This window comes from Ailuropoda melanoleuca, chromosome X, assembly GCF_002007445.2.
Source record: "Ailuropoda melanoleuca isolate Jingjing chromosome X, ASM200744v2, whole genome shotgun sequence".
Lineage (NCBI taxonomy): Eukaryota > Metazoa > Chordata > Mammalia > Carnivora > Ursidae > Ailuropoda > Ailuropoda melanoleuca.
This window is the reverse complement of record NC_048238.1, coordinates 82,444,492-82,457,328: the sequence shown is the minus strand read 5'-3', so window position 1 is coordinate 82,457,328 and position 12,837 is coordinate 82,444,492. Positions and strand designations below refer to the sequence as shown.

General features: G+C 42.4%; 1 protein-coding gene across 13 annotated transcripts in view; it reads left to right on the top strand.

Moving 5' to 3' along the window:
- Nucleotides 1-7,170, top strand: part of KLHL13 (kelch like family member 13) — a 260,054-nt gene extending 252,884 nt beyond the window's left edge. For all 13 annotated transcript variants that reach the window (XM_034648762.1, XM_034648768.1, XM_011220821.3 and 10 more), the window contains 2 exons: nt 3,096-3,209; nt 5,537-7,170. In XM_034648762.1, the coding sequence (XP_034504653.1) occupies nt 3,096-3,209; nt 5,537-6,024 (602 nt within the window). In that variant the 3' untranslated portion in view covers nt 6,025-7,170. The remainder of the gene's footprint in view (nt 1-3,095; nt 3,210-5,536) is intronic.
- Nucleotides 7,171-12,837: the final 5,667 nt, after the last annotated feature.

Here is a 12,837-nt window from a genome sequence, read left to right as displayed (position 1 = left end):
TGAGGGCCAGAAAGTCAGTATTTTCCGCTTCGCAGGCCACAGGATCTTGTCACAGCAGAAGAACCACAGACAATTTATAAACAAATGGGCGAGGCTGTGTTCCAATAAAGCTCTCTATAGGAACACCAGCATTCGAATTCCGTATGATTTGCATACGTCCCAAACCATTTTTCCTTTGATTTTTTCCCCCGACTCTTTGAAAATGGTAAAAGCCACTCATATTTTTATCTCGTGGGGCATACAAAAAACAGGCAGCATGCTGGATTTGGCTGTTGGGCTATAATTTGCCTGACCCTATTCTAGACTTCCCTAGTTTGTTCATTCCCATCCCCACCTCTCGTAGACTACGGAACCACTGTTTTGTCCCTCGCATCATCCCTTGCCCCCTCCCCCATCAGGGTTGTCGGCGTGATCCTCTATCCCACTGCCTTGTGAAGATGGAAAATAAGGACACGTGTGTGTGTACACTTTTATTGGATGTATTCTATTTTAAAATGAAATACTCTTGATTTTACTAAGAACAACAGTTCTTCATGGAGACAGTCTAGAGGTTGACAGTAGATACTAAATGATAGGAAAAGCTAAAGGATATGGATTGTTTAGCTCGAAGAAGAAAAGTTTTGAGGGATGATGACTATTACATAGTTATTATATTACTGGTGGTTAATAGCTGTCTTACACTTAGGTTACTCCTGTATGAGAAAGTAGGTGGATTCTTCTAACCCGTATTAGGGAGAAATTTGCAATTAATTCACTGACAGAAGAACAGCGTTCTTTCTACATGGGAAAATTTTAATAATCATGAAGAGTGAATAGCTATTCAAGTGCTATAGCTCCACTCCGAAAAGAATAGGAAGAAACTAATGGAAACTCCATCGGAACAAACTGAATTAGACATAAGGAGAGACTGTGACACTCTAGAAATTTCAAAGTTCAAGGCAGAATTTTTCATTAAGGAAAGCACAGAACTGTAGTAAAACGCGTCTTTGCCATCAAATACGTGGAAAAGATGATCTCTGGAAGTCTTTTAAAACCCTTTCACTGATAGGATGTGTGATTAGACTGCTTTTTTTTTATCAGCTAAAACCCTACCATTAATTACCTTGCTATTGCCAAGTACCAATCAATATACTAGATCCTCTGTAAGTGGAGAGAGAGATCATAATGTACGTTCAGCAGGATTGTGCTTGTCAATTAAGTGAAAGTCGTGCTAAAGGCAAATGGAAATGAGCACGAGAGAAGATGTCCAGTGACTACAAATAGCCAAAACCAGTATCGGGGTAATCAGTTTGAGCTTGTCATGAATTGTGGCAATAGAGTTGGTTAGGGTCCAGGCCTAAAGCAATGAACGAAACTAACAAGAGAATAGATCAAAATGAGAACAAGACAAGCCTTGGAAATAAGCCTGAAAATGTAAAGCTCAAGTCACTGCAAAAGGCAATCAGTAAAGGGGTATGAGAAGTGGTACCATGTAGGAGTCGTTAGGCAAGAAATAAATACCGCACGGAGTCAATCTGATGAAGAAATGAAATTATTGAATAGAGTAGAAAATGCATCTCTCATTTTTTCTCTAGTTTTGCCTGTTCTCACGTTATTTTATTTTTTTTTAAATAGGAAATCTTGTTCAAGGGATGGTTCATCAGTTAGGTATTCCAGCAGCTTGATGGAATGGCACTCGGTAGAATGCTTCCCTTCCATTGCCTAGAACTGTATCATATGGTCAGCTCAGGTTCAAGGGAACCCGCTAATTTGAATGTTGAGTTTAGCACCATGCTCCCGTGTATGGTGTTGTGGTTCCGTTCCTAAGAAAAAAGCAGGGTTGGGGAGACAAGAAATCGGGTTGCTAGCTAACAGCATCTGTAGTAAATAGTGCAAACTTGTCAAGTCTACCTAGAATTTGTGTGGGGTTTTGTTTGTTTCTTTTTTAAAGTTTTATTTAAGTAATCTCTACACTCCACGTGGGGCTCAAACTCACGACCCCAAGATAAAGACTCACGTGCTCTTTTGACTGAGCTGGCCAGGCGCCCCCAGACCTTGTGTTTTTGACCAGAGTACTTGGAACAGCCCTATTTCTTTCTGCCTTTTGAAGAGAATAAAGTTTTCTATCTGTCATTGTTCTATTCTTGAGGTTATAACAGTGATATTTAAATAGGTTGAGGTCACTTCTCCAAAATACTTTATGGTAAAGATGATAAATTTATTACTGAAAGGAAGCGCCCCTAATAAAAATCTTCACTTCATATCGTGCTGCCAGTCATCTCCCAGTAGGAGTGTGACTGGCTACAGTGATAGTGGATATGTCCACACTATTGGCTTTAATGTATAAATGTAGAAAAATTCTTGCCAATGTCTAGTGCGTAGTCTGGATGTGAAATAAAGCAAGATGCAGCCAGCACACACGCCAGGCATTGCGCGTACACTCATAGGTTCATTCTCAACCTCAGATTTCCGTCCTATCTATTACCCTTTGTTTCCTAGATGGTGGATCAGCATGGGAGGCCTAGAACTGACTTCTCTTCTTCCTTATGATTTTTTCATCTTCCCATATATTTATCTCTTTTAAAGATTTTGTTTATTTTTGCAAGAGAGAGAGCATGAGCTGGGGTGTGGGGGAGAGGGATAGATGGAGAAGCAGACTCCCCGCTGAGCAGGGAGCCCGATGCAGGACTCAATCTCAGGGCCCTGGGACCATGACCTGAGCCGAAGGCAGACACTTAACCGACTGAGCCACCCAGGCTCCCTCATCTTCCCACATATTTAGAGCCAGGAAATGGGAGAAATGTCAAATTACAAAGATGTAACAAGATACTAGATGAAAAGAAATCCCGGCAATTTCTGCAGTGACAGAAATGTGTCAGATTATTACATAAGTCTCTAGTCTAATGTAAAATGTATTAATGGTTCATCTTAGTAATATAATCTCGATGTGTAAAAAAAGAGACCCCCAAAGAGTATCTCATATCTGTTATAGGTATGGTTCGGTTGTTTAAATATTACTATTCTACCTAAAGGGAAAAATAACTCATTGCTAAATTTGAAATTATAAATTATTTTGTCTGTTGTTGTTGTTTTTTTTTTCTCTCCTTAAACAACAGCCACAGTGGAGTGTTACAATCCAAGAACAAATGAGTGGACCTATGTTGCCAAAATGAGTGAACCCCACTATGGCCATGCTGGGACTGTGTATGGAGGAGTCATGTATATTTCAGGTAAACAATTATAATGCAGATGCAATTAATATAATACATACACTTTTAACTTATGGCGCCATCTTTCCATACAGTACTAGAAAAATAATCCAGAAGAAAGGATCATCAAAATATAATTTGTGGTGATTTTAGAAGATATATTGTATGTGTGCATTTGCGTATAGATGCCTTTGGTATTCTAGAAGTTCATAAAACTACCAGCAAACCAGTTGTGCTGTGAATACATAACTTGGAAGGAACTGGAAAGCCTTCAGCTTCTCCAACTTGCCTTTCAGTCCCCATACTCTGTGCTCTAATAAACCCTGTACTTCAACAACCCCCATTCATAGTCCCTGTAGCGACACTTAATTCATTTTGAGCTTACATTTAGCTCAAGTCTATGAGGAAATGTATCATTATTTAATACAGAAACTCTGCTGCGCCTAAGCTTGCTCCTGATACACACACGCTGTCGTTTAGTGCAGCCGGTAAGAGGTGTTTCCCTTTTCCTCAGCATTATCAGGGGACTCAGCTGTGGTGTGCTTGCATGAAACATTCTGTGCTGATTACCTATATATATATATTGGCCTCATGGGTGTGTATTTTTCTGATAACAGATTCTAAAACAGCTACCATTTGTTCCAGTAACAACTTTCATTCCCAAACTGTTGTTGAAATCATCCTTCCGTCCAGTGTAGGAAGGAGGCCCGTTTCAATGTACTCTTCACCTCCGATACGGACATTTTCCTTTGTTAGGCAGCTTCTTCTCATTTGGCCCTGATGTGGTCTCCTTTTGACACATTCTCCCCCTTCTGAGAGCCCACTGGCACCAGGCCAGCAGTTACATTATTAGAGAACAGAGGCATTAAGGTGATGTTGGTGGTCTGGGCCGCTGCCTTATGAAATCTGTAATCAAGAGGGATCAGCGAAAGGCCTGGAGTGTATGATTGACAGGCTTGGGGTGTTAAATTTATGAGCAACTACGGGATGTCTTATATTGAAAGAGCCATCCAGGAAGTCATATGCTCCACTAATCAATGATTTACACCCTCTACCCATTCTGTGTGTGTAGAGATGCTATGCCATTATAATGAGAGCCCCATATCCTCTGGGGGAAAAAAATGACATGAAATTGTTCTCGTGGCACCTTGGCATAGCTAACGTGTATTTCATAAACGACCTCCCTGGTCAAGAACAGAATAGGACCAGAGCTGAATCTCCAACCAAAAAACACTGTTTTGCTTCCTGAGAATTCTATAGAGTACAGGGGAAAAAAAAAAAGTAAAAAGCAGAGAGGAAACAGTAATTGCCACCAGATAGTAGCGCTCTGATTGGCACGGCTGAAAATTTCGTTAGTTCTCTCGCTAATCTGCAGAACAGAGAGTGTGATACTTTCCTTGTAGAGACTGATTTCTATGTGATCTCAGAATACACTCTGTGGATGATACAGACTCGGTGGATCAATGACAAACGGCGGCGCATACAAGATTCCACATGTATTCAGCTTTCGGAGTCTTTAGGTGTCTGTGTTGCCAGCAGATGACATTACCTTCCTGCACCCACCCAACAGAAACTCTACGAAAACAAACAATGCTGAATATTCTTATATGCTTGGCCATTTGCATAATGTTGTCAGCTTTTCAAAGCATTTTGATTTATTGGACTTCATAGTCCCAATGCTAATGAGATAACGAGAGTAGAGATTCTTACGTACGTGTTAAGTGCGGAAATGCGCAACTGGAATTAAAATGCCCGAGCCCAGCGCTCAGATGCCAGGGAGTGCCTGCCACAAAGCAGGAGGAGTGAGTGATGCTGGGACGCCTGGGTGGCTCGGTTGGTTGAGCGTCTGCCTCTGGCTTGGGTCATGATCCCAGGGTCCTGGGATCGAGTCCCTCATCGAGCTCCCTGCTCAGTGGCGAGCCTGCTTCTCCCTCTGCCTGCCGCTCCCCCTACTTGCCCCCCCCGACAAATAAGTACAATCTTAAAAAAAAAAAAAGGACTGCATGATGATCTGTACGTGAGATTTACTGCAAACCCAACTCAAAAAGTGGCCCAAATCTATTTTCACTTAGCAAAGCCTCTTAAATTCCACGGGTCTCTGCTTGAGAAAGTCCTTGCGATAACATAAGCTAGGTTTTTTGTTCTTTGAGAAGCTGAAAATGTTACTCTCTGGATTTTTAATCCCAGAGAAAGTACTTCTGGAGGGCAGACATTTATAACACCGCCGATAAGCCGTCAGACGTCATAACAGGTGGCTAAAGGTCGATGATCTAGGATGGAGAGCCTTTTATTTACTTCTGCATCTTTAAAATAATCTGTCTACCCTCATGCCTGTGTTCATTCCTTAGGAGGAATCACTCATGACACTTTCCAAAAGGAGCTCATGTGCTTTGACCCTGATACTGACAAATGGATCCAGAAGGCGCCAATGACCACCGTCCGAGGCCTGCACTGCATGTGTACCGTGGGAGAGAGGCTGTACGTCATCGGCGGCAATCACTTCCGGGGCACAAGTGATTATGATGATGTCCTGAGCTGTGAATACTACTCACCCATCCTTGACCAGTGGACCCCAATTGCTGCCATGTTAAGGGGGCAGAGTGATGTTGGGGTTGCAGTCTTTGAAAATAAGATCTACGTGGTCGGTGGGTATTCCTGGAATAATCGCTGTATGGTGGAGATAGTGCAGAAATATGACCCCGATAAAGATGAGTGGCATAAGGTGTTCGATCTCCCAGAGTCCCTCGGTGGCATCCGAGCTTGTACACTCACGGTTTTCCCGCCCGAAGAAACCACACCGTCACCTTCTAGAGAGTCCCCCCTTTCTGCACCTTAAGATCATCCCCTACAACTGAGATGCTGTAATCCTATCTGTGCAGCGCGTCCTGAACTCTCTTCTTTCGCGCCCCCTTTAGTAGTGTGTGTTAGGATTAGCCTCCAGTAACTGATACAGATATTGGGAAAAAAAAGACAACATTGATGTTATTTGTGCTGTTTGTTTGGCTTAGAGTGTTTATAAAGTGGTAACAAACCATTCTGGAAATGTATCCCAGTGAAGCCGATGTTTAACATATGAAAAAAAAAAAACCCACAAAAAACAAAAAACCAAAAAAAAACCCCACAAGATATTGTCTATAAAATGTTTCTTCAGTACTTTTTGATGCTGTGCATTGGGTATAAGGTATTTGTCATCTTACATTAGAAAGCCCAATAAACCAGCCCGAAGGTGGATTATAGTAAATGTACAACTGTGCTAACTAGGCTTCAAAGTAAAAAGTTTTTCTTTCATCTTTGACTGTGAGATGTCAAAGGGAGGCAGCTTGCTCCGACAGGAAACAACAGACAAAAGGTTGCCAACCCGCATGAGCTACCTCCCTCTTGTCATGAAGTATTTTTGACGCACCTGTCAGCCCGCCTGTCTGTGTGGGCGCACTGAAAACATAGGAAGTTTCTTAGACATACAGGAGAAATAATAACTGAAATTCACCAATATTAATTTTAAAAAAAAACAGCATGACCCCTCTACTTAGAAACAAGGGTTTGGGGTCTCTAAAGTGTGTATAAATACATACACACACCTACATGTAACAAATACAAAATTTTAAAAATTGAATGGCATATCAAATAAACGTGAAAGATCTTTTTAAATTTCTACGAAAAAGCAGCTTCCATTAAAATGGGGATTCAGTAGGCACATACTGAATGCACACATGGAGAATCCTACTGAATTTAGGTGGATAAGGGCTAGAAATTTTGAGCAACTAAATTTGTCACTTGACCAAATTTTTCCTTCTGAAACTGTAATCCACACCTTCTCCTTTGCTGTTGAGGTAACTCGCATATTACATGTGTTCTGTATACTCTCAATTCATAGGGTATTTAGCACAAAGTACAGCAGCCTCCTTGGGAAGCTGCTTTTGCTCAGTGATTTCAACTTCCATGTTTTCTCTCCTTTTGTTCAATAAAAAAACATTTAATGTCATTTTGGTCTGAGGCATGCCATTATTGTCTGATTTGACTTTCATTAAATTTTTTTTTTGGTATGGCGAGATTCAAGTGATCAGAACTGAGAGCACAAACAGTTTGGATTAATATTAATGACTTGTAGTCAAGGAAAAAAATCATTTGACCAGGTCCAACCTCATTGGTCAAAACTCAGTGCTGGTTGTCTCTGTGGCATCAGTACGGAAGATGCCGATCAGCCCCTCCTCATCCCCACAGAACAGAACTGCCAGCCATGTCGGAACCATAAGAAGAGTTACATTTCTGAGGTCAGTTTCCCTGATCTTCGAGAAGATCCATCCTGCCTAATGAGAAGACATTCTGTAAAATGCCCTAAGAGATTTGTTCTTGACCTGGGGCTGTAAAGAAATAACGTTTTGGGAAAAGATAGTCTGAGGATTCTGTTAGGGTTAAGATTGATTTGAGAGAGAGAGAGCGCGAGACGGAGAGAGAGCACAGGCTGGGGGAGGGGCAGAAGGAGAGGGAGAAGCAGACGTCCCCACTGAGCCGGGAGCCTGACCTGGGGCTCGATCCCAAGGCCTGGAGATCCTGACCTGAGCCGAAGGTAGATGCTTCACAATCTGAGCCACCCAGGCGCCCCATGGGCATGATCTTTCTGACTTTATCTGCAGATGACCCGATTCAGTCTGAGCTAAAGCTTCTGAGCTAATCCCAAACAGCGGAGTGTCACCGGATTTCTTCCCCAGTGAGGAATTAGCAGTGCAGATTGACTAGCTCTGTCTGGAGTTAAACATAATGAAGAAAACAATTTTTCCACCAGTGATAGTTTGAATGTTGGGAGAAGCCTGGTATGAATTTGAAAGACCCCCTTCATCAAGATTACCCTTCCTGGGGCGCCTGGGGGGGCTCAGTCAGTGAAGCGTCTGCCTTGGGCTCAGGTCATGAGCCCACGGTCCTGGGATTGAGCCCCTCGTTGGGCTCCCCACTCAGAGGGGAGCCTGCTTCTCCCTCTCCCCCCTGCTTGTGCTCTCTCTCTTTCTCTCAAATAAATAAAGAAAATCTTTAAAAAAAAAAAAAAGACTACCCTCCCCTCAGAGCCACTGGTCACGGGATTTCAGTCCTGTGCTCAGAGGCAGGGCGCATGCAGCCACTCACACACACTGAACGGCTGCCTACAGGTGCGGGTGTGTACGCACAGATTCCTGGTCCTGCCACAGTCCAGTGTGGGTGTCCTTGGTCAGGTGGCTCTCCTCTGAACAGCCGCGGTTCTTTGCGTCTTGTCACCTCTTCGGCCTTGGAGTCCTCTCCAGTCAGTCCGCAGAAGGGAAATGGAGCGTGGCAGGCGTGAGGGCTGTAAGGGTCAGGCCTGAAAGAGCCATACATCACTTCTGCCCACGTTCTCCTGGCCGGAAGTCGGTCCCGTGGTCACCTAAAAGCACAAAGGGGTCAAGGAACCATCAGAGAGCTGCGTGCCCAGAAAGAAGGGAATCGGGTTGGTGACCTGTTAGCAGTTCGCCACTGGGCATGACGCGCAGCACATGCAGCTCTGTTTGACGGCTTACCTTTTTTGCATCCATGCCACATGGTATTTGGAATAGCAATTAATGTCACACGGTGCTATTATTAAACAGTTCCAACAGCTGATAAATGATTACACATTTTCCTTCACGATGAGTTAACTATTTGTCTTTATAAAAAATATCTGCCAGTCATCAATTGGCTTTGCAAACATTTCTCACCCTTGCTTTCTTAGGTTCTCCATCTCCTTGCAAAAGGAGTTCTAGAACACGTTAAATCTCAGAAGGTTCATAACTTTCCTTCTTGGTCAACGTTGGTAGGGTGGGGAAGACGAATAAAAAATCTACTTTGCCTATTTCTAGAATTTTAAAAAACGCATCCGATAATCAGGTTTTGCTCTGAAAAGTAAAATTATGACCTGAAACTATTTCCTGTCTGATATTACTGTAGGGACTTTGGAAAATATATAGGTATGTAATGTTTCTTTGCAGGTGGCTGAAATAATTCCCTCACTTTAGTCCCAAGAGGGTGCTCCACAGGGCAATTAAGTAGTGTTTTATTTAATTACTTTGACCACGTAACCTTTTCTCTCCACGCCCCCCCCCATTTCAAAGGCCTTTGTGTTTTTTCCCCCAAGAACAGTGAGCAGACTTTCTTGGGCGGAAAGTTGGCACCGCCTCTAATTTTATTCTTGGCTCTTGTGCCTTGCTTTTGGTTTTCATTTTCAGACTGCCAAACCTCAGGTTTACTTCCTTCCACATCAGATAGCTCTCTGGCTAGGCGAGGAGGCAAGTAAATGCGAAGCAAATTGTTCATGAGGATTAAGGGAATTTTAAATTGGTCAAATAATGCCCTATTTTAAAACTCTTTTGGTAATTATAACATGCAAAATATAGACAAATTGGAAAATACAGGAAGGAAGAAAAATATTTAGCTCCCCCACGTCAAGATAACTACTGCTGAATATGACGATATTGTTTTTTACACCATTATCATTTAAAATCAGAGTAAATAGGGGCACCTGGCTGGCTCAGTTGGTAGAACACGCAACTCTTGATCTCGGGGTCGTGTGTTCGAGCCGCACATGGGATGCAGAGACTAAGAAAAATAAAATCTTAAAAAAAAATTCAGTCCAAGATAATTTAAATTATTTATTAGAAAAATTCTATAAGCACCATATATTTTTTGATATACTATTCCATATTTTCTGATACAAGATATATTCTGATATATCAAAGCATTAATTTCTGATACAAAATACATCAATGCAGTATTTAGAGTAAGATTTTCTAAACCCCTCTATTAAGTGAGGTATAACTACTAGGCAATGTTTTGGGCTTTTGTCAGTTTAAAAATATTGAAACATTAATGTCAAATCAGATGTTTGCAGAATTAATAATGATCCTGGATACTGAAAGTATTTTTTTTAATCAGTGAGTCTAATTTGTATAATTCAGATCTCAGTGAATATTTCAATCTCTATTTAAATTTTTTTTAAAGATTTTATTCATTTTTTTGACAGCACAAGCAGGGGGAGCAGCAGAGGGGGAGGGAGAAGCAGGCTCCCCACCCAGCGGTAAGCCCAATGAGGATGTGGGGTTCAATCCAAGGACCCCGGGATCACGACCCGAGCTTAAGGCAGACGCCCAACAGACTGAGCCACCCAGGCGCCCCCAATCTGTATTTAAATTTAGTGTCCCTTAGTGTATATACAAATCGTGTACTGCCATATAATCGTCGAATGCTTCTTCCCCTTGCATGTGTTATTTGGCCAAGTGACTAAGATAAATGGAGACTGAATTTTTAAAAATGACTATAGAGGCCATACCTCAATTAGCCCTACCCCCCCCAAAAAAAAGCCAGGAAACAAGGGTGGCAGACTTCTTCTGTAAACAATCAGTAAATATTTATTTATTTATTTATTTATTTAAATCATTTAATTTATTTATTTGTCAGAGAGAGAGCACAAGCAGGGGGAGAGGGAGGCAGAGGGAGAAGCAGGATCCCTGCTAAGCAAGGAGTCTGATGCAGGACTCAATCCCAGGACCCCAGGATCATGACATAAGCCGAAGGCAGACACCCAACCAACTGAGCCACCCAGGCATCCCTACAATCAGTAAATATTTTAATCTTTGGAGGCCACAATTCTTGTAGCAACTACTCTGCTGATGGTTGTACCGAAGTGTAGACAGTACGCAAATGAATGAGTGTGGATGCGTTCCACTAAAACTTTATGGATGCTGAAATTTGAAGTTCCTATAATTTTCTGGATTACAACATACCACTCTTCTTTTGACTGCTTTCAGCCATTTAAAAATGTGAAGACTGGGGGCCGTCTGGCTGGTTCAGTCTACGGAGCATGTGATTCTTTTTTTTTTTTTTTATTTAAGATTTTTTATTTATTTTTCAACAGAGATAGAGACAGCCAGCGAGAGAGGGAACACAAGCAGGGGGAGTGGGAGAGGAAGAAGCAGGCTCACAGCAGAAGAGCCTGATGTGGGGCTCGATCCCGTAACGCCGGGATCACGCCCTGAGCCGAAGGCAGACGCTTAACCGCTGTGCCACCCAGGCGCCCCTGGAGCATGTGATTCTTGATCTTGGGGTTATGAGTTCAAGCCCCCCGTTGGGTGTAGAGATTACTTAAAAAAATAAAATCTTGAAAAATAAAAATAAAAATGGCTCGAGGACCATAGAAAAACAGGCCACAGGGATGCCTGGCTGGCTCAGCTGGAAGAGCACGTGACTCCTAATATCAGGGTTGTGAGTTCGAGCCCCACATTGGGTGTAGAGATTACAAAAAAAATAAATAAACTTAAAGAAAGAAAAGAAAGAAAAAACAAGCCACAGACCAGATTTGGTCCATGGGCTATAGTTTGCTCACTCCTACCGTTACAAGAGCATGTTTCATTAACATCCATTTATTCTTTCAGCAAACATTTATTTGAACCTATTTCATATTAATGTCAATGAAGAGTCCAAGGGCGACAAAGATGAATACAAATTAATCCCTGCCCTCAAGGTGCTTAGTCTAGCTGAGCAGATGTAGCCTGCTAGTGGCCATGAGGGGTGTGTAAAGAGGCAACATCTGAGCATAGTAACATGCGTAGATGTTTATAAAGTGGGAGGCTACAAAGCAAAGAGTGCCTGTGTTAATAAAATAAAACTTTTCTTGCCACAAAGCTGTAAATAAAAGAGTACCCGTAGGGAAGGAGCAGCCAATCCTTGAAATCCCAGCTCCTGCCCCTTGAGATTCAGCTTGATCTTACAGAGCTCTCACTGATCACCCTGACCACCAACTGGCCAGTGCTGTGCCGGGTAGGGTCACACATAACTTGTCCCTTAAAGTACTCACAGAACTGCAAAGCCCACTAGAGGGAAGGAGGCCCCAGGTGTGCTAGAATTAGCTGTGTCCTCAAGTACCTGGAGTTCTTTGTTTATTTTAGTTTTTATCTCCCCACTCTGTTTGCAATAGCATTGCCAACACTGTTTTGCCGGTAGTGTTCCTGTTCACATCGAGGAAGAGAGGAAATCTTCGACTGTGGAATTTAAATCCTCCTCTTGAGTCTGAGGGAGCCAACTCAGGACATATGACCGCCCCTGGACTGGTTGCTAGGCCATGCATGGACTGGCTTAGATTAATGATCTGATGTGAAATTGTTGGGGAATTAACCATAATACCCTCCTCACTCCGAAAGAACAACAGGGAAACACAGAGAATGAAATATAGCTCATTGGATTTACCTGGTTCAATTTGTCTATAATTGCCTTTTTCTACATGAGTGTTTTTCAAAGTCTGGGCCACACCCTATTAGCGCGGAAGTTCTCAAGGTGTGGTCTAGCCTCCTGGTGTCCCCGAGACCCTTTCAGAGAGCTCACAAGGTCGGAACTGTTGTCATCAGAATCCTAAGACATCATTTCCCTGTTTCACTCTCATTCCCTCCCAAGTGGACATTAGAGTTTTCCAGAGGGTCAAGGATGCGCAATGATGCCATTGCTCTGTCAAGTGATGGGGTATGAGTTTGCATGTTCTGGTGTTTAAAAAAAAACCCTCATTTTTCATTTCTAATACAGTAACTATCAATAGATATAACCCACATAAACAAAGCCTCCTTGGTGTCCTCAAAAAATTTTAACGGAGTACAGAAGCAGTCCTGAGAGGTAAAAGTTT